The following is a 24676-nucleotide window of genomic DNA, read 5'->3' as shown; positions in this document are numbered from 1 at the left end:
GTCTGATCTTAGTATCTTGTTTCTGAATCTCTCCTTTATAAAGGCAGACAACCAAAACCCGGTTTTAGAGAGCTGTTGGTTTCTCAGTAGACAGCTTAGCTGTGGTCTGGAAGGGATGTACAGAAGAAGGAAAACCTAAGAGGAAGTTTCTCATTATGTCTGAAAATCATTTTATGGGTTGCTCCTTCGCTGTTACTTACTACTGGGAACATATGGCTATGAATTAGAAAAACACTTAAAAATATAACTGAAAACCACCATGGTTTCCATGTCAAATTTACAATCAAAATGTACATTTTAGTGGCAAGTTTTTGTTATCAGTTGTTATAGTGAAATGAGAGATGTAAGAGCTGGTATCAGAGCCTTGGGGCATTGTGGGAAGTGTGTGTGTGTTGCATGTGTGACATGTGTGTGTCTGTGTGCACACAGTAGGGGTGGAAAGGTCTCACCTCTAACTCCATGTGGTTAAAGAAGATAGGGAAGGGGAGAATATTGCTCAAATCTTTTCAATCTGCTTCAAGGTCTTTGTTTTGAATGCTTTGAATCCTACATATTTGTGTTCTAATTTTTTTTTCTAATCTCCTATTTTGCAGTGTGGTCCATGCTGAAGGCCATTTCTGTAAAAATAACGACTAATTCTCTGGAGATAAAATCTACAAAGGAGCAGATACAGTTTTATTCAAGGTCCCCTTTGGGGCAAGGACAGTCAGTCCCCTGACTTCCAAGTCCCCAGCCTACAAATGAGATATGGCAGGAAAACACAAAGGGGCTTGATCTTTGAATTAGCACTCGCTGCCATTCTCCAGCGCACTCAGAACCGCTCTGTTCCCTCTCAAGTTCTCTTGCAGGGGAGGGAGAAAAACACTGGCTGCCTTTGGAGGGCTGTCCACACTGTGTTTGGGGGTCCCTAAGGCTATCCACTCAGCCACGAGTGCTCCAAGTTCCGGGGCGGGGTGGGTCTGCTCTCAGAGTGGGGCACCTGCCAGCTCCTCTGGCTCCTGCCGACTCCCCATCAGACCTGCCTTTGCCTGCGAATGGCACCAGCTTCCCAACCTGCATGTCTCAGAACCTGGCCGAGTGACAGCTGAACCCCAACGTGTATCTCCACCTCCAGGCACCCAGTCACACTGCGAGTTCACTGTGACCAACCAAGAACCACAACACTCTCAGTAGAAATTAGGAAGAGCATCATTTCAGAGGTTCCCAAGTGCTGTCACCGCTGCTGAAAAATAAGGACAGGGCAGGTATTTTGTAGAGGGCAACAGCTTTTCAAAATAAAAGCCACAGACTTAGCTCTATTCTAGGCATTATTTCAGCCTCCTCCTCACCTTGCACAAACCACTCAGTGTCCCATTGCCGCCAACTCTTCCTCTGAAAAATTGGACCAATGCTGGACTCATGATAGTAAGAGCAGCATCTTAGAATTGAAGGACTGCAGGGGACAATCCTCGCTGCTTTCATCAGCCCATATTGGACAGGCATCCTTAATTTTGTGCACTGTCTCAGATTCCTTTGTAAAGATACAGTGCTGCTAACTTCGTCCCTGTTTTATAAAGGGAACGAATACCTTCCCACACACGGCCGCAAGCCACAAAGCTGCCTCTCCGGCCTGGAACTCCCACTCCCAGACAAGAGGTGAATTGCTGGGTCAGCGGGCTGGCTCCTGTGCCTCTGGTTCTTACACAGGTGGTCTTACTGTTGGCTCTTTGTCAAGATAAAAATTTTAAATAAACAGAATTATGTTCTTAAGATTTTTTTTTTTTTTTTTGGTAAAGATAATCGTGTGTAGAAAGATGCTCTGAGACTGGACCCGATGTTTTCTAAACCCTAAAGCATGAGTCAAACTAACTCCTCTCAAAAGCCCCAGATTTGCTTCTTGTGGCTCTGAGGGTGAAGCAGAAATTCTTCACCTTCAGAATTGGGGCAGATCTTTAATTGCTCCAGAAGAGATCTCCCTGAATGAAGCCATCTGCTAATGAAGATACCTGTATAAAATGAGTCATGGTATAAAATAATCCAAAGCAAACCTATAGTTTGGGCTTCTTAGTGTTCTCGTTCCATGGAGGGAAAGGTACAACTCTCTGATTTTTAATGTGTGAAGATCAGCTTTGTCCCAGGTGGACCAAGAGTTTCAGTTTTGAGTCCGGGGGTGGAAGGCTGTGATGAAAAGCTCAGGGTAAGACTGCTAACTGACTGAGGAAGACATAATTTGTGCTTTATATCCGGGAATAAGATTGGGTTCACTCTGGCCCTGTACTACCGGGCATGGACCTCGCACCCTTCCCTAACTTCTGCTTGAATATGAAAAGTCCAGACATTATGGTATGGCTCATCCATTGAAACTGTGTAAAAACTCTCCTTAACAGCCAAAGTGATATGAGAAAATATTTTACTTCGGGTCATGCAGGCATGAGTGTTGTGTAGAGTCATGAGAGTTTGGAGCTAGAGGGAAACTTATGAGGACTCGTGAGAAAACAGATTCCATCTCTATAACTGACTTCTACGACCAAGCCTGGCTGCCCAGGCAGGAGTGCCGCAGTCGATTAGCGATGTCTGCCTTGGGCGCGGGTGTGGAAAGTAAGGCCCTCATGCTCCGTGGCTACAAACTGTTTAAAAGTCCCTCATTTTATAGACATAGAAAACGAAATCTTACAGAGACAGAGTCAGAATGAAAACCCGATTCTTCTGACTACATTTAACCATACTTGCTCTTATTATATTACCATGACTCAAAAACCTACTACGGGTCCACGACCCCTTACTAACAATCCTGAAATCCAAAAAGCTCTGAAAATATGTTTTTTATACTGAGGGAAAAACCAGACTTGAACTAACATGGGGCTGTTTACAGTATTTATAGTAATTGATTATAAAGTACAGTCCCAAACCTTGCTGGGGGACATTGGCTGAAACAAATGCAGAAATCCAGTCTTCTCTTATTTCTCAGTACAAATATAAGGGGTCCTTATTAACTAGAAGCACTACCTCCTATAAGTAACTGACTCTGGCACAAGAATTTCTATAGTGCTGGTCAATATTTGGGTTGAAGTTAACTGGGGCTCATTTTCTGGTGACAATCTGTCATGTGGAAAAGTATTGCAAATCTAACAAGACCATTTTACACAGGAAGTCTATAGCTGATTTTCTTTGCTGTTTCTAATATCCTGGAAGATGGACTGCTCTTTAAATCTTTCCATGGTTATTCAGATAAGCATCAGGATCACTAAAATAAATAAAATCTTCTTGGTCATTTTTCTTTTTATAATAAATTTTAGGCCTGATATAGGCAATTAAATTTTAAAGACATGACAATATCCTTCTAGAATTATTGTTAAACTATGACTGGAACCCGGGAATCTTTACTGTGCAAACCTGAACTGCATTTTGGAAACACACACCAGATGGCTCCCAAAGTTCTAGTCTTCCTTTCTCACCAGAGCTCTCACCTATAGAAGCAGATGACAAACCCTGTTTTAGCTACATCGAAGTTATGATGAGAGTGAATTAGAGTAGGTAGATAAAAATGAGGGCTTTCTGTTATTTGGAGGCAAATCATTTAATCTCTGAGCATTACTTTCCTTATCTGTACAAAAGAAATAATACTCGCATGGCCTACTTCACAGGAATATTATGAAATGAAATGAAAGTATGAAATAAAAGTATGAAATCAAAGGCTTTGTGAACTCTAAGTCAAATTGTATATATTTTACTGCTATGCATAAAATCAATTTATAGCCACCACTACCATGTCGAGCAGTATGAGAAACCCTTGCTGTCTCTCAACCAGACTCATGTTCTCCTTTAAAAGCAGCTCCTCTCCAGCAGCTCCTATTTATGCTCATGACACCCCAGTTCTCCCGGGCAAGCCTAGAAACTTGGGTTGTGCTGCAAACCTCGCTCCTCCCACCCACTCTGATCCACAAATGATCAGTTCCTTTCAAAACGTAAATCTGATCAGGTCAATCCGCTGCCCCCAAATCACTGACAATTTCTTACTGTTCTTGAAAAAAGGGTCAAAACACTTAGGTTGTCCCTAAGCCCCCGTCCTGCCTGGCCCTGCCGCACCCCACCCTCCTGCGGAATCATAAGCTCTCCTCCTCCCCACCCACACTCCAGCCGCGCGGCCTTCTTCGGTGTCTCCAAAGCCCCCCCAGCCCCGCTCCCTCCAGCTGCAGAGCCATGGCCCACACTGGCCCTTTGCGAGAACTGCCAGCGGCAGGCGTCCTGTGTCGCCATCTCCTGCTGCATGTCCTCTGCAAAGCCATCCTGCAATCCCCGGTACGGCTCCAGTTCTAGTGTGAGGGGGGCGCGTGGAAGCAGCTCCTTTCCCTTGGAGCTCTCACTACCGTTTGAAACGATGTGTCCCATGAAGTCTCTGCCCCCTTCCTCAACCATAAAGTACATGGCAGCAGTGCCTGTTTTCACTCCTACGTTGTCATCTTAATGCCTTGCACATAATAGGTCCTTTTTAAATAAAGGAGTAAATCAATTGATGTTGGGCCTTCTCCTCACCGTCTACCTGTTTTTCTTTCTAAGATCCTGAAAGCATTTTCTCTGATGCAGAGAAAGATGAAACACAAGAATAGAAAAAACTTCTACCTGTTTTGTCCACATGCCTGTAGCTACCTGTTCCCTTACTCCCAGCCCCAGTCAATTCCTATATGACAGGTTAGCAGACATCTAGGGAATGGAAGGGTGCCACTCTCCCTGTAATATTTATGATCTAGGAAAAGAAGAATAACCATGGTATCTAATTTTTATTTTAATCTTTCATCTTACTTTTGAAATTTGTTATCTAGGGAAGTACTGTAATGCAGGCACAGAGAGAGCCTGCATGCTTAATGCTCTTGAAGGAGGTGTTTTGTTGTTGCTGTTGTTCTTAGTGTTAGGGATGCGAAGTGGGGGGAGGGGCTAGCTGTTTCGAGAGAGTTTGGTATTAAACGTGTTGCGTGCAAAGCAGGCCTAGGGAAGAAAACCTGGGGCTCCATTGCAGACGTGAGGAAAGTACCCAGGGCTGGCCCCGGGGCCAAACCAGATTTTAGAATTGTGTAGCCCTGAATGTTTTGAGCCTCATACTTTTAGCCCTTTATAAAGCTCCTTCACATTCCTCATATTAACAAGGCAATCGAGTACAGTAGTTCTGGAGTGGCCTAGGGAGGGCCCCTCCTGCAGACCTAGGTTTGAATCCTGGTTCAATCTTCTATCAAGTCTAAGACCTTGGGCAAGATGGAGCAACCACATCTCCCCATAGCTTCCTCACCTGTAAGACGGACAAATGCAAACAGATCCTAGGTCGTGATGTTGTTGTGAGAATTAAATGAGACACTCAGCAGTGTGCTTTGCCATGTAGCAGGCCAGTGAAGTAGGCAAGACAAGTAACTGTATCCCTTTTTGTCAGCCTCAAAGAGGTCAAGAGGACACGCAGCCCATGTCGTAGAGCTGAAGATCTGAATGGAAGTCAAACAACTGCGAATCCTCGGTTAATTCTCAGTGTAATGAAATTCCAACGGAAGCAGGTACTTCATAATATAGTATAATTGTTCTTCCAAACTATAATCCAAGTAGCAAATTATGTTTGAGTGTTTTAAACTATCTGAAGCATGAGAGAATTCCTACCAGCTCTGAGTAGAAAATGCTGCTGCGGTGAAGAAGAGCTGTTCCCACAATCACAGGCAGAATCTCTGAAGCCAAAGAGGCACAGATATTTGTCCTCAACCAAAAGGGGACCACTCAATAGAACAAAATCTAGATCGCCGATAGGCCAGCCTGACAGGACGGGGGTCCGCGAACCACAGCCTGCAGACCGAATCCAGCCCTCTGCCTGTCTTGGTAAAGGTTTTTTGGAACATAGCCATGCACATTCAGGTCTAACCGAGATCACGTGGCCCACAAAGTCTCAAGTGTTTACTATGCGGCCCTTCACTGAAAAAGCTGCCGACCCCTCTTATAGAACATATAGAACAGGGAAAAATGAACCCTGGAAATGCCTTCTAATGCAAAATTTTATTCCTAGGGTTCTTTTTTTCCTCATACTTTCCATCCCATAAAGAAGGAGTACTTTATCTTTTTGGGGAAGTAACAGGTGAACTAAATCCCCCCAAATGAATAGCAGGGCCTTCAAGTAAAGATCCTGATACCCAGGGACATTCGCCTCAGTCCCAATACCTTTGTCTCCCACAGTGATGAAATTCTGCACTTTTACAGACAGGAAAGACTCACTGGAGTTTTCTCTTCTTTAAGGGGTGGTGCTGGTCTAGAGTCTGGCGCCGGTTCCTCCCCTTCTGCCACTTTCTTACAGATGTTCTGGGACTCCCAGGTATCTGGTGTTGGCAGATCACGGTAATGGGATTTAGTGGTCAAGCTATTGGTGAATTCTTTGGACTGAGCTTTGCTGAAGAGAAACAAATGTGGGATTATCAAAAACATTCTTCAATAGGGACAGCTTTTCCAAAGCAGCTGTCTACGTGCAAATTATGTGAAAAACAGTAATAGATGCCATTTACTGAGTGCTTATAATATGCTGAGCTCTTTGCTTGGTATTTTCAAGACATTAACTTAATCCTCATAACAACCCTGTGAGAATGGCACTGTTACCTTTCCTTTTTACAAGAGGCTCAAAATAACTACATATTTTATCCAAGGCCCCATAATGGACAGCCAGGGTTTGACCTCAGGTCTGCTCGACTGCTGGTTCGGTTCAGAAGTTAAACTGCTGGGGTGCACCGCCGCCCTAGGATCAGCAGCAAATGGTGCCTTTCTCTCTGTGTGCCCATTTATAGTTTCCAGTTACAGAAGGTGGTGGGCAGCATCATCAGCCCCTGGGATCTGGGTAGAAGTCCATGTGCCTGGATCTGGTTTACCAGCTCAGACAGGACTGTCAGCGCTCAAGGGACAGCAGGCTCCACAGAGGCCACCTTGGGCACCAAGCAGTAGGGATCTGTCATCTCTCTCATTTGCTACCACCCAAGTCGCCTTCCTACATCCCCAGCTGATTATGTCACTTCCTTATTCAAAAGCCTCTTCGGGGTCCACAGAATGAGGTCCGAACTCCTAAATGAGGCCTTTGAGTACGTTAGAGCGCGGCCCCCCATCCCCTACTATGTGTCCACGTGTACTCCGAACACTTGGAAGAACTCAGTGTTACCCAAAGAACAAAATATCAAGTCTAGAGGTCTTGATTATGCCCTCTGCCTGCAACTTCCTGACCTTCTGTAGCTAGAAAATACTACTTAGCTTTCCAGGTTCAATTCCGATTTCACATCTTTGGTAGGTCAGGATGACAGGCTCAGTTAATGCTCTGTTTTTAACATAATTGTAGCACATATCCCAGTCTGTTTTGGCTGATGGTGGCTGCCTGTTTGTCCTTCCAGAATGGAAGCTCCTTGTTCATTTTTGAATGCCCAGGGCCTAGTGCAGTGTGAGCCCTTTGCGCGCCTGCTCACTCAGCTGCCCACGTCTGAGCAATCTTCTTCGGAGGCCTGGAGCTTGAACTGTCACTTACATTACCGACGTCCAGCTGTACCAGCCTGCATTGCTCTAATATGCTTCTAGCGAAGCCAGGGATCATTGGAAAAACCACCTCCAGATCAAAACAGGAATGACAAGTGGGAAAATGAAGCAGCCGACTGGCTAGCACCATGGGAAAGAGGGGGATTATCAGAAGTCTAAAGAGACTTCCCAGAGAGATCTAAGTTAGTGACCCTGAAATCGCACCGACTCTCCCACCAGATACTGCAAGCAGGAGGCACCTTGGCACCATCCCCCGTCTGCAGATCTCCTACCTGAGCTCTTCCACTTCCTGCTGTGCTTTCAGGGCCCGCTCAGCAAGAATCTCATTACAGAGGACATCGTAGGGCTTGTCGAGGTGGTGTTCGCCCATCACCCAGACCCAGACCTCCTTGTCGGCTCCCAGCTTCCAATGAACAGATTTGCTGTTCTCTGCAAGCAAAGCAAAATTCAGGTTGAACAAAATCTTTAAGCAGGGATTATTATGTTTCTCATCATTAAAGTATTTAGGGTCTTTGGGGGAAGAAATAATTCAATGAGGCAAAGCCCTTCCCAGTAGCCGAAGAACAAGCAGCGTTTCTAGGCAGCAGTGGAAATAGTGACAGTTGGGTGGCGGCTGCAGTAACGTTTGTTTGAAAATATGATGAAGACGGTTTCTGAACGTGCCCATTTAATAAATGAAGAAGGCAAGGTGGGAGGAAAGCGTGCGTTATGTGCATCAGCCTTTCGGGTCGCAGCGCTAACATCAGAGAGCTGGACTCCTCGAGTCCGAGCATCTCCCCGTGACCAGAACCAACAGCAGCTCCAGGGTCTGGCGTTCCCAGTATTTTCACAGGCTTCGTGGCTGGGTACAAAGCATCCATTTTAGAGTTAAATCTTAGCCCTGCCATTTTACTAGTTATGTGACTTGGACAAATTACTTAACCTCCCTAAGCCCCAGTTTCCTCCCCTGCAATGTGGGGACACTAATACCTGCCACACAGGGCTGCCGTGAGGGTAGGCAGGCTAGGTACACCAGGCGCTTCCCCTAGTGCCTGCCACGCACTAGGAGTTCAGGAGAGGTTAACTGCTATCATCACTCTCCTATTGTTTACTTATATGGCTGCTCAGAGATTCACACCCGCTTGTGAGAAGATAATACTACTGGTAGTGTGATACTTGGTGAAGCTACTTAAATAACCCTTGTTTACAATTGGTCACAAGGGTTGTGTTACATTCCAGTGCCCTGCTCCTGAGATGTGGCCACACAGGTCATGCTCCCTGAAACCTGGGGAAGGCAGAGCATACCTGGGAGAGGCCAAGAGCTGCAGCTAAATCTAAAGGCCCCAGAGCAGGACTACCCAGGGCCATCCTGGTCCAACTGGCTCTGGTCAAGATCCCTGGGCCCTGAGGGCCTCAGACCAGCCAGGGGTAGTGGGTGCATGTAAGGGACACACACTGGAACACAGACTAGGCCATGCTTCTAGGTTGGAAATCCATACTGGATTGTCTTGTCTCCTTACATTAAGTAGAAGAAGGTTTCCAGTTAGAGCGTCTTCTGTCCCAGGTATTGTTGACCTACTTCCCACAGTTGCCTGAGAATATGCTAAAGAAGCAGGCGGCCAGGAGTCAGATTTGTTCATTATGTTGGTGCTTTCCACTCTGCTCAGTGCAGTGGAGCCTTTCTGCGGAATTCTGAAGTCCTAAATAAGGCACCGGCTGGGGGGTGGGGGGGCTGAATCATAGTCTTCACTATAAAAGGCGTAAACATATCCTTCAGGAGGAAGCTGACCTCACGCTATTTCACAACTGGAGAACAAGGGAAGGGATGGATACCCAGGGATGAAGGGACGATCATTCCCGAATGTGCCTCCTGGGGACAAGCCCTGGCCAGCTAGGGTTTTGTTTGGAGACATGCCAAATGGCTCATTAACTTTAGAAAACTGTCACACCTCATAAAACTCCCTTCAACACACTCTCTCGGGGCAACTCATAATATTTTTCACTGTGTCCATCTCTCAACCTTCACCTAAGTTATGCTCTACCAACATTTTTGACAGCAGGAGGGAGGGGTCCTGAGAGGAGACTAGCAGAGTGGCGGGGTGGGGGACAATGGGGGAAGCCAGGGACCCCACGGGTCCTCTCAGTACAGCGCGGCACACACCTCTCGCGCAACCGTTTCCAGAGATGCCCACAAGGCGCAGGCGGGGCAGAAGGCATTGCTCTAGAGCGTGAGGGAGAGAGATCCCAGCGCTGCCTGTGAACAGAGCAGGGTGCTTAGAAACTAAGAGTGGAGAAGAGAACTGAGGGAGAGGACCCAACAGAGTCTGGACGTTTTGAAAGGAGGCGGGCGCTGAGACTAGGGTGAAGTTAAAAAAAAATCATGTTTTGGGACAAGAAGAGAGAGAATTAGGCACAAAATGTCAGATTTAGCCATGAGAAAAAAAAGGGCTCTTGACAGAGTGGCATTGACGATAATCTCTCTTCTGACCACTCCTCCCCTTCAGGAGCTCTTACCTGGGGCCTGAAAGCAGAGAGACTGGAGAGGCCTCAAGGGGTTCCTCGTAAGACTCTAAAACCTTAGGGGAGGTGGGGAAGCCCTGATATGCCCGGCTTCATACCAACACAAAGGAAGACTAGTAAGGCCTCCGTTTAGTTCATCCACAAAGACTTGGGAGTTTCTAACTCTGAGCACAATGCAGGGCTAGATGCTGCAGGGGACAGTGGATAAAACAGACATGGCCACTTCCTGCAAGTCACCTAGAGTCTGTGAGAGAAAAAGCGAGGCATTAGGTTGCTTATTTGATAAACGTTATTGTGTGTCTACTCTGCGCCAGGCATGGAGGACGATGCGTGTGAACAGGTGAGCAACACCAACCACTTCCTGCCCTCAGGGACCTTACATTCCAGTTGGAGGAGGCAGGCGTTGAACAATTAATTAATTAATCATAAAAGTAACACATGTGGGGAGGGTGGTGTTGAAGGTGATGTGGGAATGCTTAAAAAGATGAACTAACCAGCTGGAAGGCTACCTTATAGCCACCTGAGATTTTAAGTTCAGTGAGGATTCAAAGAATGGAGAAATTGCTTTGAAAGGACAGAGAAAAAAATAAGAAGAGAAGTTCTTTGTGCTGAGTTTAGGTGGAGGGATATGGAATTTAGCCAGACAGAGAGTCAGAGAGGGTTCGGTGCCCCACCTGAAGAACAGTGCAATCGGAGGTCAGAGCAGGGAATCAGTGGAGGGACACGGGGGAGAAGGGCCTCAGCCAGAGCTGAAAAAGGTTTCGAAGTCACTGGCCCTGGGATGAGGACCTTGCAGGGGAGCGGAGGCCCACATGGCACAGGTCCTAGACACCTGGCTGAGGAATTTAAACTTCAGCCCTGTCCTGCATTAAAGCCAGAAAGTGGTATTAAAATCCCAGGGTTCCCACCAACTTTTTATGAGACCATATATATGTCACTTTACCTCTCTGAGCCTGAATTTCCTCTTTAATAAGACAGACGTAATAACTCCAGCCTCACAGACCTCTTGCATGATAAATGCTGAAGTATTAGCTCCATGATCTTGATCAAGTGACCAATGAAGAGGCCATGACTGTCTGTGGAGGTGGCGCCAGGATCAGAGAAATGACTTAAGAAGAGCCAGGGCATGTAGCACGTGGTGGGTCCGGGCAGTAGGAGGTGGGTGTTCGGTGACGGAGTCGGGAGAGAAGGGGGAGAGAGGAGGGGTGAAAACACCAGGAGGGAGGTAACCACAGCTTGAATGAGGGAAGGACAGTGTTACACAGGACAGTAAAGTCAGGTGGCTGAGCCAAGGAAGGACTCAGCGATGACGCCAACACTTTGAGATTTAGCAGTTGGGGGGTCAGTGGGAGGACAGCAGAAACAGTGACATCAAGAAAATGCATTTGTTCGAGGAGTCAGAGAATGAGCTGTTTTGGAAAGGTAGAATAAATTATTTTTAATTTTATTAGAAATCTATATGCAGAGTTTCAGTTGATACCAAAACATGGAACCGGAGTTCAGGAGTGAGGCAGCGATTGACCATGTAAACTCGGGGATCACTCCGCAGATGTCATTGTTGAAGCCACTGGCATACATGAAGTCACAAAGGGAATAAAGCCTAGAAGAGAACCTTGGTAAAGCACATGCTCTATTCAGGAGGCAGAAGAAAAGGGAAGGAAAAGAGGGCCGATTCAAAGGGAAAAACAAAACAAAACAGGATTCTGATTCCTAAACAACTAAATAACATAGGAGGAGACAAGGAGAACACAGGGCCATGCAGCCGTGAGAGGGGAAGAGGGAACAGAGTTCATGTGCTGAGACGAGGGGAAAGGTGAGGAGGACTCAGCCAGATCTTCGGCAGCCTCTGACCCCAGAGAGAGCGATCTGGGGAGACAGGCAGGGCAGGCTCAAAAAGCGGGTCAGACGGAATGGTGAAAGACGGAGGCTGCAAGGGCGTGCTCTGGAGAAGTGTATTCGTTCGCCATGCACTGAGCACCTGCTGCGCTCCGGGCCCTGCGCACAGGCCTAGGGACCGAAAGAGCTGCCGTGGAGCACAGGCGGCTAACAGATTTCTCTAAATATGGGAGCACGGGCAGGTTCTACAGTTGGGTTGTTGGACGGGTAGCAGGGACCAGGCGCAGGGACTGATGCCTAGAGGGACACGCAGAGAATAGATAAAAAGAAAGTGTTGACAAGGAGAGGAGAAAAGCTCCAGTCTGTTAAGAGTTGAATACTGATTGGCACAGAACCACATTTCTGTCCCCAAAGTCCTTCCTTAAGGGAAAGGTAACAAACTTAAGGGATCCTAAGGGGTCAGCCACACCATATGATTTCACTTATTGTGGAATGTAAATAAATAAACAAAACAGAAACAGGCTCATAGATACAGGGAACAAACGATGGCCAGCTGGGAGGGGAGTGCGGGGGGCTGGGTGAAAAAGGTGACAGAATTAAGAAGTACAAATTGGCAGTTACAGGACAGATATGGGGATGTAAAGTACACCCTGGGGAATATAGTCAGTGATATTGTAGTAACTCTGTACGGGGCCAGGTGGTTACTAGACTTATGGGGGCATCACTTTGTAAGTTATATAGACGCCTAACCACCATGCTGTACACCTGAAACTAATATAATAGGGAATGTAAACTGTAATTGAGAAATATTTTAAAATTAAAAATTAAGCCCTGGCTGGCGTGGCTCAGTTAGCTGGAATGTTGTACCATAACCAAAAGGTTGTGGGTTTAATTCCCTGTCAGGGAACATACATAGGTTGTGGGTTCGATCCCCGGTCTGGGTGCTGATCCCTGGTCTGGGTGCGAACGAGAAGTAACGAATGAGAAACAGAGATGTTTCTCTCCCAAAGCAATGGAAAAAATGTCCTCAGGTAAGGATGAAAAATTATAAACAAACTTCAAGAATATAATTCTTTATTCTAAGTTAAAATTGTGTGTGTGTGTGGTGCTATCCAGGCATTCTGAATTTTCGGTCTACTTCACCTTGAAATGACAAACACTTCAATCAGAGAACAGTGCGAGAGGGAACTTTATATAGTACTTCCATTTAATTGTACACTTTTCTCCCAGTCCTTGAATCATGTTTATATATTACAGTACTGTTCATGTTCGCTATCTTGGGGGTTCTCAAGAATTTCTTCTAAAAACAAATTTTCTTGAATGGTGGGTCAGTGCTGCTTGGTACCGCAGCACAAAGAACTGCGGTACAGAGACTCATACCCACACCTCATTGCCCATATAAAACTTCTCAATAGGCCGTGTTGTAAAATATCACGTAAAGCAGGACGACACATGTCCTTGACAAGCAAGTGGCTGGGCTTACTGCAGCCTTCCATTTCAGCGTGACACTGCTCACGTCATCCCTGGGCCTGACTGCTCCCCACGGGGCAGCCCTGCAGCGGTGCCCGAGGGAGACTGGAGGCGTCAGTGCGGATGGTCTCCTCACGTGCCCGCCAACAGAGCGCCTGGGCCCTCCTGGCTCTAAGCCGATGCTTCAGAGAGGCAGCACCTGGTCTCTGCCCCGACTGGGTCCCACTCAGGACAACCAACCATAGCAACAGGGGAGGGTGTGCACGGGAGAAAGAAGAATTAGACAGTTGTCCCCCTTTTTCCACAGGGGATACGTTCTAAGACCCCCGGTAGATGCCTGAAGCTGTGAATAGTACCGAACCCTGTGTATATTATAGTTATTCCTATACGTACATACCTATGATAGTTGATAAATTATGCACAGTGAGAGGTTAACAACCATAACAAATAATAAAAGATTTATCACAACACACTGTCACAAAAGTTATGTGAATGGCTTTGGGGACATTATGAAGTAAAATCAGGGTTACTTGAACCCAAGCTCTGTGGTTCCGCCGCAGTGGACCTGACGGCTAAGACCGCTGCTCAGGGGGCGGCAGGCAGGGAGCACCTACAGACGCAGACGCTGGACAGGGCGTGATTCACGACCGGAGGCGGGATGTGTGGCAGGACAGCAGGAGGTTCCATCATGCTGCTCAAAGTGGTGCCCAGTTTAAAACTTACGAATTCTTTACTTCAGGAACTTTCCATTTAGTATTTTCTGGCCACAGTTGACGGGGCCAGAAATTCAGTGAACTGAAACCGTGGGTAAGGGGGAGTGCTGTGTACCCTCTCCCCACAAAGGGAGGACTGACCAAGGGTGGGGCTGAATTCATGGAAGGCAGGGCAGCATCCACACCAGGGGCCTCCCAACAAATTTAAATACAATGGGGGTATATCACCAAGGCCGATAAAAGCAGGGCACCTACCAATACCCAGGTTGTAAAAATGTGGATATACTTCTCCAAATCCCAGCATTCCAGGTATCTCCCCCAGCTCTGGCCCATCGTCTAGGATCAAACCTGCAACCTGGGCCTATCCGATGACACTCTAACCAACGGAACTACCCAGGCAGGGCCCCATGTCCCTTCCGACGGATGCTTGTGCTGGGTTTGCCATTAAATATTTAGAGTATCCCCAAGGCTTTTCCTAATCCTATTTTACCATGAGGAAATTAAGGCTTAGGCAGGGTAAGTAACTTGTCCGAGATCATAGAGCTAGTGAAATTGAAACTACAATTCAAAACTGGCCTGCGTGACTATAATACCTGCAGTGTGTTCAGGGCAGCCTCATCCTGTATTGTCCAAACTGAAACACTTCGGAGAGCAAACAGGGAACACCCCAAAAGCGATGCCAGGGTAATGAACATAAACAGGACTCTGCTGGACTAATGGGGGTGTGGGGTCACTGGCACATGGGATGGGCCGGGAGAAGGTTCAATCCAGCCCATGTGCATTTTACTGAAGACCAGGGCGAGCCCTCTCAGGACTTCCTGCAATTACTTAAGACGGCTGCTTTCCCCATTGCTGGCTAGGTTTGTTAACCTGGGTAGTAATCCTGTAGTTACTAACTCTAAAGTCTGTCTTTTAAAACTTAAAAAAAAAAAATGTTTATTTTAGAGAGAAAAGGACAGAAGGGAAGGTGGGGAACCTGCAGAGCGCTGCATCCGGGGAAGCAGGCGGTGGCGAGGCGAGAACTTCGGTCAGGAGGGGAGACCAGCTGCACCCGCCGCTCAGGAGGGGAAGGGAAGAGGAGCTGCTATTGTCTACACACGGCTGCTCACCACATAGGAAGCTAAGCCCAGTTAAACTGTCAAACTCAGAGTTAGGGGAACAGACTAAGGCAGGAGACGGAGCCCGAACCAGCGCTTCAGACTCGGAGTGAGGCGTCCCCTGGGGAACACGGATACTCAGGGGTCAGGCAGAGGCAGAAGAGAAACGGTCCTGGAGAGGGCCGGAGACCTATGACACCGAGAGAGAGAGATGCAGCAGCACCTCGACAGAGTCAGACGTGGCTGAAGAATCGATTGAGAAAAGAACTGAATCCAGTGGTGGAGGACACCACAGTGGGGTTAAGAGCGAAGGGACAGAAAGAAACAGACAGACTCTGCAGGTGGCACAAACCAAGGGCTTGATCATTGTTTCATGAAAAAAGGAAAGCTTTGCATAAAAGAACTTGCCCATTCGGTAGCAATGAGAATCCAGCAGGTGAACTTCCAGGACGCCGAGTCCATTTCAAGGGCACACACACAGTGACCAGAACCCAGCCAACTGCAGTAGGTTTTTATCAGCTTCAGAGAGACCCAATGAACAAGTGCTGGGCAGCCCTCTGCTAAGCGAAGGCCTCCTCTGCTTGTGCTACCAGAAAAAAACATGCAGAATAAAGGCTCCATGGCAACGCCCTGATGCAGGCTATGTTATTAAAGCTCCAGGTAAGCTCGACTTGTACCATGTGCACTCATAGCACCAGCTTTAGGAGAGCAAGACTCAAGGTCCACTTCAGCTCTATGACTTACTTCCTAGTTGTTGTCCTGGGCAAGTTAGTTAATGTCTCTCAATCTCAGAAGTGTGAACATTAATTGAGCCTCAGGCTTGGCTGTGATTATTCCATGATAATATATTTAAGCACTGAGTTCAGGGCCTGATCCACTGTCAGCTCAATAAACACTGGCAATAAACTTCTTTTATAGACTAGAGCTGCACTGTCCAAATGTGAGCTACATCTGTAATTACATATTCTCGAGTAGCTCCATTATAAATCAAACAACAGGTGAATTAATTTTATTATGTTTTATTTTACCCAAACATATCCAAAATCCTATGTCAATATAGAATGAGTATAAAATTATTAATGTGGCACTTTACATTATCTTCTTCTTGCCAAGTCTTTGAAATCGGTGATTTATACTCCGAGCGCGCCCCCACGCCGACAAGCCTCATTTCGGGGGCCCCACTGCCACGTGTGCCTCATGGCTGCCACCCTGGGCCCCGGCAGGCAGAGGAGGTGCACCATGCCCTCCCTCCCTAGGAATCACATTTCACACCACATTTTGAAATGACTTTCTGATCTACTACTGAATTAAAGCCGTATTTCCGGTTGTTTTTCAGCCCCTCCTACCTTAGCCTTAAGATGACTAAGCGGTAGACAGGTACCTGGGATGCACGGGGCCCAACATTTTAGCGATGCTCTGGGAAGCCTCACCACCGTGGGCGTGGGCGGTGCAGAGATAACAATGCCCAGGTGACAATGAAAGCACAGCCAGGAGTCAGGCTGCAATGGTGTCAAGGAGTGGGGGGTGGCATAAGATGCAGTTATTTACATTTTTAAAGTTGACTTTTTCGGGGTAACAAATGAACTCACAAAACAAATCAAACAAACTCAGTGATGTATTTAAAAAGCCAAGAAAAGGCCAATCTCCAAAGCCGCAGCCTGGCTAAGAACTGCTAAGAAAAAGCAGTACTCAAATCGGGCGGGTCCAGGCGGGGTGGGCGGGGAGGGGGTGGCGGTGGGGGAGGCAGGGAAGGCGGGGAGCTTAGGTCCGAAAGGGGCAGAGCCCACAGTGGGGCCTCCCAACACACACTGGCCAGGGACTAGAAGGTCTGCAGCACAAACACGCCTCTGGGAACCACCTGCCATGACAATACCGCCTTTATCCATGGCTTCGGCTTCAGCTCCAGAGGCAGAACAATACAAAAGATAGAGAAGTGCTGTCTTTTCAAGGGGAAGTGGGAAAAGAATCTCAAAAACTTGCCTTTTCTGCAATCAGAAGAGGAACTAGCTTAATGCAAAATATATTTTTTCCAAGTGTTCAATTTAAGGGAGTAATACTCTTCTCAAATGAAATACTGATAGAACTTTCACTGTGTGTATTAATATATATATTTTGTCATGGTCATTTAACTTATACAGCCATACAGGTGAGAGGTAGAATCAAAACTCTGCAAAGGAAGAGTTTCAGCAAAGAAACTGAAATTGTTTCTTAAGTCGCCAGAGGGAAACCAATTCAGCAAACATAAGAAGCCCAAAGTCTGTCAAAAAGTCCGGCATTGATTCTAGGGACCGGACCCTGTCCGCTCGCACTAGTCCCCAGAGTCACCCACCACATCAGTATGTTATGTCCACAGTGAACACGGTGCCCAAAGAGGCCCGGGTATATCTGATCAGCTCTGATAAAGGACTTAAGGAGAGGCAGAAACCAGTTCAGAAAGGTCAAAGGATGATGCTTCAGTTTGGACAGGTTAGTTGCTGAAGGAAAAATTCTCTTTTGGAGAGTGGAGAGCACTGTGACGTCCAGCAGAACTGGGCACCTACTGGAGGTGTGACCTTGCATATGTTCCTTCTCCGGGCCTAGTTTCTCAATTTGTAAAATAGGAAAAGTGATGCAGAAGTTTTGTGAAGGTGAGATGTCATATGTGTAAATGTGCTTTGCATAGTGTCTGACGAAACAGGTATTTAACAAAGAGCTGCCATTGATAATAACAATAGTAATATAAATGAGATGCTCGTTTATTTCTATATCATTATAAAGGCTTAATTGGAAAAAGTTTTTAATAAAATGCAGAATAAGGCAAAGGTCACTACACTGACTTCCTTTTTAAGTCTGCACATAGCAGTATTCAAGTAAGATTCATTTTCTCAATCTTTGAAACCACGAACGGTTATATCAAATTTTATTTTCCCTAGCTTAACAAAAAGCAAGGAGAAATTGGTCTCGGATGCCTGTGTAAGTGACCTTGAAAACTGTGTGTTTTTTAAAACAACTTAGTTATTCATCCATAACAAAATTTGGCGGGGTGGGGGCGGGTAAGGGCGCTGGCTTGGCGGGTGGTGAGCGTGTGCTTCGCTGTGACCGTGTGTGTATATACTTTAAGTCTTGACGCACAAAGAATCCCTCCCCCACGGTTTCAAAAGGCCCTCTCAAGTGACCAAGGAATTCCTTGGCCCAGGAAGAAATGCATCTGAAAAGTTAACTCTCACTAAAAAAAATTGTAATACTAAAAAGTATTATGACTTTTTTTCCTGATTGCAGTATTTGTATTTTAAGAAGGAGTTTCCTTTAAAATGATAACTCCTAAGAAAAATCTTACAGTCTAAAAAATGCAAACACAATTGCTGTAAAGATGCTGATACAAGGACTTTGTATGCACGTAAGTAGATCACCAGGCCTCTGTGACAACAAGGGGGATAGAAACCTTCCTTAATGCCCCTCACATCACACTCACAAGTGACTTTTTACTTCAGCTCAAGGTCAGTCTGGTTTCAAGCAAGCAATCTGCTTACACAACTCCAGGGTAATTGCTGTGTGTGTGTATGTGCTCCTGAGTGTAGACTTCAAGTTGATGAATGGCCCTATTAGAATCTCAGTAACATTGAGGGTCCATCTACTAAACTGCAACTCGCACCTGGCTTGCTTCTGACTAGCGTGAAATGTTAAAACAAGCCGGGAGCCATTCTCCTAACACCTTCACAGAAGAGACATAGCTAAGTTTACCTTTCTTTGGTCTGGATTTCACTGGCAAGGACTCCTTTTTTTCCATTGCTGCTTCTCTTTCTTTCCATCGGCGGATCTGTTCCTCCCTCATCTTGAAGAACAGGATCTGTTTCTGTTCTTCGCTGAGCTCTGCCAGCAGATCAGGATCTATGTACATCTCCGACAGTATCTGTTTCAGCATCTTTGCAGGGCTGGAGTCTTTTACACCTGTGGCAGAAGTTCTTGAAAATGGCTTCCAGGTGTGCCTCCACCTGGGCTAGCACTTGGGAGGACCTTCCCAGAAACGCACAGCAATCCCGAATGACTGGGATAATAATTCAGCAAACTGGCTCTCAGTTCCTAGCACCGAATGTCCTGCCCAAAATGCCGTTCATGAACCTGCAAGGAGCGACAGCCAAAAGGCAGGCAGTGTTACAATGTGTAGATGCCAGGCAAGGACAGGCTTATGAATAAAGCTTGGCGGAAATACAGTATTGTTTTTCATTTACGAGGAAAAGAAAAAAAGCTGAGGCACGCTTTGTTGAGTTTGTGTAACCTCTACCCGTAATTTCCAAAGATACTTTATCAAGAAGAGCAAAGCAAACCCTAACTTTTTTACAGGTCAATCTCAGGGAAACAAAAAAAATTAACAGAGGCCTGGCCTTGTTCCAACCAAGCAAACACATTATTACCTCAGAGCCTAACAAACCAATTGTATGGCCTAGAAAAGAATTAAAGAAAAAAAAAAAAAAGGAGGAAATTAAAGGCTCTTTCCAAACAACTTATTAAAAAAAAAAAAATACTGTTTTTGAGGCTTCACAGAATTACCTCCCTCAAACCAAACCAAAACAGAACCATGCTCAAGGAAGGAAAAAGAATAAAAATTAGACCACAATGTTATTTTCCCATTAAAAGTAGCACATAAATATACATATGCTCTCTCATCTTCACAGAAGGACAGCACAATTTCAGATAACCTACTAGAACCATGAAAACAGTGCAAGTGCAGGAGAGAACCTTTACATACATTCTGGAAGGTCACCAGGTTTTAGGTGTACCTCCTCCAGGTAACCTAATTTAATAAAATCTAAATTTACAGATCAGATAAATTGGGGGAACGGAGAGGTGCCTAGGTTCATTACAAAGGATGCTTGCTTTAAAAAATAGTTTAGGAGAGGTTCCTTTAAAAAGACTGAAAGTCAGCGACTGGAGGCATGGAAGGGGCCCGCAGACGGGCATTCGCCGGAATGTCAGGGAGTCTCCGCTTCGATTTCTGCTGAGGTGTGGCATGGCCTACTATACTCACGAGTGGTCTCGCAGGAAGAGGCTCTGCTGGAAGGGGGCTGATAACTCCACTGATGTTTCATTCTACTTCACACATTCTGTTTGGTTGAATATTTTAAAAAGCACTGGCTGGTGTGGCTCAGTAGACTGAGTGCCGGCCTATGAACCTAAAGGTCACTGGTTCAATTCGCAGTCAGGGCACATGCCTGGGTTGTGGGCCAGGTTTCCAGTTGAGGGTGTGAGAGAGGCAGCCAATCGATTTATTTCTCGCACATCGATGTTTCTCTCCCTCTCTTCCTCCCTCCCTCCCCCGCCTTTTAAGAATAAATAAATAAAATTAAAAAAATAAAAATTTTAAAAAAGTTAAGCAAATCTTCATACTTTTATAATAAGAAGGAAATTATGTATACACTTCCATTCTGGAAAAACAAGACATTCACTTGTTTCAATATGATTGGATCACCAAAATTCTAAGAAACTGATTAATAATTTGGCGCTTACAATGCCTTAATAATCTCACCATGTAGGCATGGACTCTCAAATGTCATTTCTCTAAACTAAGTTCAAACCCTCTTAGACTTCACACTAGTCACTGAGCCTCCTAGTTCCTTTCCCGGTTGTCATCCACACCACCAGATTGTGATGCCTCCCTGCCCCTTGGGAGTGTCCCTGAGCTTCCTCTCTTCCTCTTCTTCCTTGCAAACTGTTTCTCCATCTGCACCAGTCTTTTGAGACACAGCATGCAAACCCAAAGTGGTTTGCATAACATAGCACATAGATTCGCTAACTATTCATTGTGTAGCAGGCTATGACTATTTTTGCTAACTGCATACTATAATCTATCTTCTGCAGCATTCAACTACCAGAACTCAAATGGAACACAATATTAAGAAAAAATTAAAATAGAATTAAAAGCAGTGTCTGACTACAGTTCAGCCAAGCCTGCCTATCCCAGGCTCTACCTTTGTGTTTTGCTTTCAGCTGACCCTCAAAGGCTGGCAACAGCCACAAAATTGATGCCCTGTGATATTTCCTTGACTTGGGGGTTCTAACAGCATCCCGAGGGCCAGCGATCACTAAATTCACCCTTATGGAGAGGCTTCCAGAGGCCCGCCTCTCGTCTGCAGGAACTGGAGGAAGAACTCAGTTCCTCCACACACCGGGCCTCCACTGCTCTGAGGCGAATGGTAAGAAATCGAAGTGGATGACTCCTTAACCTTCCTGGGAGAATGTCCTTCTGTGGGCGCCTTCTATGCCTCCAATCGCTGACTTTCACAGAAATAAAACATGGTAGAAAATGAGGAGCCCAGCGAAGCCTGAGGCTGCCGCTGGTTCCCCACTTTGAATGGGGTGATTCCCGGCAACAGTGGCATCGTGGGTAGAGCCTCAAAGCTACACCCCTGAAAGGTCCAAATTCACATCCCGCCCCGCACGCCGAGTACTCCTGGCAATAAGAGCTCCCACTCGCTGTGCCAGCCACGGCCTTCAGCACTCTCCATGTATTAACTCCTTTGGTCTTCACAGCGGCCCTCAGCGCTCAGCCTCACGCGTGCCCTGTGTCTCAGACGGAGAAGGTGGGAGGTGGTGGAGCTGGGGCAGCCTGGCTCTAAGTCAGCTTGCCCGGACTCCACCAGCACAGGGGAGTTTCTCTCTAAGCCCAGAATCAGAACATCATCGGGATGTGATAACACATGTAACATTTCTGAATGAAGACCAGCAAATTCTTGCAGACTCAGAAACGCTGAACTGAAGGTGTGTGACACAGAGTGGCTCCTGGGCAGAAGCCTCACCCTGGTCATTGCAGACAAGCTCAGAGGAGGCCGGGTATTGAAAAGGACCCCCCTCCGAAGGACAGCAAGGAACTGACAGTCATGCTGGCTCACTTGTGGGTGTTGTTTGCTCACGTTTCCTCCTCCATTTCCCCTCTCACACAACCGCAAATGGTACCGAGTTCCACAGCAGCTCTGATGAGATGCTGAAGCTTGTCCACAGTTTTAACCTTTTGTTTTGCCTTTTGGAACAAACATGGATTTTTAGCATTAAAGTTAACTAGTAAACCTTGAAGGAAAGACATTGGCTTCCCTGTGTACTCAGAGGATACGTGGGGACTCAACTGACAATCGTCCTGTGGTCCGGCTGCTAAATAACACGCATGCTGTTCGAAGGCTGTTGATTCCTACTGCTGTGAATGAGCTCTTTCCTCCCCTATGCTGCCGGATGGAAAAGTCACACCCAGCACAGGGTGCTCAGAGGACAACCAGCGAAGGGCCCCAGCCTGGACTCCCCCCTCTGCCTCCCATGAGCTGTGGGGCTTTGGGCTGTGGCTTCACGTCAGGACTCAGTGTCCACACCTGTGAAATGAAGGCCTGCACTGTGAATTCTTAGAGAACTATGCCAGATAATCCATGTGAAGTTACAGAGCCGACTGGAGTCAACCAGGGTAGAGGAAACAGAAATGAGGAAATAAACTCAACAGGGTTTTTCCCACTTTCACTGTCTGACAGGACAATCATTGTGATACTGAATCAAACTCGGACAACTTCCCCAAACATTTGAGTGCAGCAAACTTCCATTTATTCAAATCCAATAAAAAGGAAAAGCTCAGCTAACTCAGTTTTCTTCTTCTACAACACTTTTCTTCAAAGACAGTAATGACAAGCCACAAGCTCACATCTGCTATTTATTCCAAAAATAAATTCCTCAGAGGTCACAGGATCAGTTGTTTTCCAGGATACCCACAGATCTGGCCTGACTCTCGCACCTTCCACAGCCCTGTTCTACCAGACAGAAATTTAACGACTTTGAGACAACACAAAAGCAAAAGCAAGCAAGCGAACAAACAAAAAACAGCCTGCGATACAGCATAAATCATAACATAATACAGACAGTAAAATTTTACTGTTAGGAATACAGTTTGAATTTTAATTATTTTAAAAGAGCCAGGTTTGTTTTCAGATTTGCAGCTACGTTATTCAACTGTACCTTATTAATCTAACTGTAAAGGGGCCATTTTGAGGATAAAATAAATGACCAGAGCGGACAGCAATTTGGGAAGTTTTGTAAATATATACCATTCTTTAGAAATTTCAAATTACTGTACACACAAACTTCTCTAGGAAATTCCACTCACATGCCAAATCTATGGCCACATATGTTTTCCACTTATTCACTTAAAAAATATTGTATCTAAGTCGTTTCCATTAAACAGGCAATCCAATAAAAGCCTTTTAAGAGAGGAGACTAAGTTTCAAGAGATCTATCACGCTTGCTTCTTCCCTGTGACCCTGGGGAGGGGGAGACAAGTTGCGACTTGTCTGGCATCTCCGCGCCCACCCACCTCGGGCGCCCGCAGGACCCGCACGGGTGCCCACTTGGTGGAGGAAGGCCATCGCCATCGAACTAACTGGGGGCCGTGTCTGAGCGTGAAGCAGGCCCCGGGCCTCCACGCTCCGAGCCCACAAGACACGCCGAGCGGTGGCGCGCTGAAACCGCTGCCCCGACTCCCCTGGAAGGTGTGCGGTGAAGGGGTCCCCACGGCTCTACCCACGTATGTGCGTGCGCTCGTCCGCGGCTGCGGCCGCACCGGCGTGGGGCGCCCGTCGGGGGCCGCGGGAGACAGGAGCAGCGCGGGGCGTGGGCAGGACGCCGGAGCTGTTCGGCTGGAGTCCAGGAGGCTTAGAGCAGCCAGACCCAGCCCTGCGGCCACCACCCCACTGCCCCAGCGCCTTCCCGGCGGAAACCCGCCTGCCTTGTGTGCACACGCCCCTCAGGGACACGGAGCCCCGCCCGCAGCCCCAGGGCTGCCCGAGGCTCTCCCACGTGCCTTGCGCACGGCCCCTCCAGGGCCCCCTTAGCGCGACAGTGAGTCCCGGTCCCCGGCTCACCCGCCGGCGCTCGAGACACCGGACACCAGACACTGGACACCAGACGCCCGCCCGCCGCGGCCCTGCTTGCCGCCCGTCTCCGCACCTGAGCCTGCCCGGCCGGCGGAGGGGCCGCGGCACCCAGGCCTAGCCGCTGGCCTTCCCAGCCCGGCGCCCTCCGGCTTCCTCTCCAGGACCCGCACCACCCCTCCTCGCCAACGGCCGGGCCCCGTCTTCTCCCGGCCTCCCCCGCTCGGCTCTGTCCCCACCACCACGGCGCCCACCTGCAGCGCCCCGGGCTCACCTGGCCGGGCGACCCGCGCACCCGCCACGTCCTGTTGGGGCGGCCGAAGCTGTCGGGGAAGGGAGCGAGGGAGGGACAGGCAAAGGCACCCGCGAGCGGCACTGGCTGACTGGACAAACACTCCGGTGAGAGGTTGGCAAACAGCGTCCCTCAGCCCCGGCCCGCCCGCGCTGCCCCACCCACGGCCCGCATGCCGGGGTGACTGGCTGGGCGCTTGCGGCCCCGCCCGGGCTCCTGGACACGTTCCAGGGCCGGGCGGCGGCGGGGCCGGCGGCCGCCTGCACGCCAGGCCCGCTGTCCCGGGGCCCACTGGCCCTCGCAGCGGGGGTCCAGGCCCAGACCACCTCGTCCACCTGCGGTCCCCGATGGCTCCTGGCTCCTCCCGCCATCCCGGGTCTCTGC

General features: G+C 47.6%; 1 protein-coding gene across 2 annotated transcripts in view; it reads right to left on the bottom strand.

The window, feature by feature from the left end:
* The window catches only part of SH2D4A (SH2 domain containing 4A), a 51014-nt gene extending 26656 nt beyond the window's left edge, over positions 1–24358 (bottom strand). For both annotated transcript variants that reach the window (XM_054565924.1, XM_054565926.1), the window contains exons 1-4: positions 24275–24358; positions 18845–19222; positions 7782–7938; positions 6220–6391 (exon numbers count right to left, since the gene is read on the bottom strand). In XM_054565924.1, the coding sequence (XP_054421899.1) occupies positions 6220–6391; positions 7782–7938; positions 18845–19025 (510 nt within the window). In that variant the 5' untranslated portion in view covers positions 19026–19222; positions 24275–24358. The remainder of the gene's footprint in view (positions 1–6219; positions 6392–7781; positions 7939–18844; positions 19223–24274) is intronic.
* Positions 24359–24676: the final 318 nt, after the last annotated feature.

This window comes from Pteronotus mesoamericanus, unplaced genomic scaffold (assembly GCF_021234165.1).
Source record: "Pteronotus mesoamericanus isolate MK-2021 breed Mesoamerican mustached bat unplaced genomic scaffold, CSHL_Meso_final contig_169, whole genome shotgun sequence".
Classification (NCBI taxonomy): domain Eukaryota; kingdom Metazoa; phylum Chordata; class Mammalia; order Chiroptera; family Mormoopidae; genus Pteronotus; species Pteronotus mesoamericanus.
This window is presented reverse-complemented; position numbering and strand designations above follow the sequence as displayed.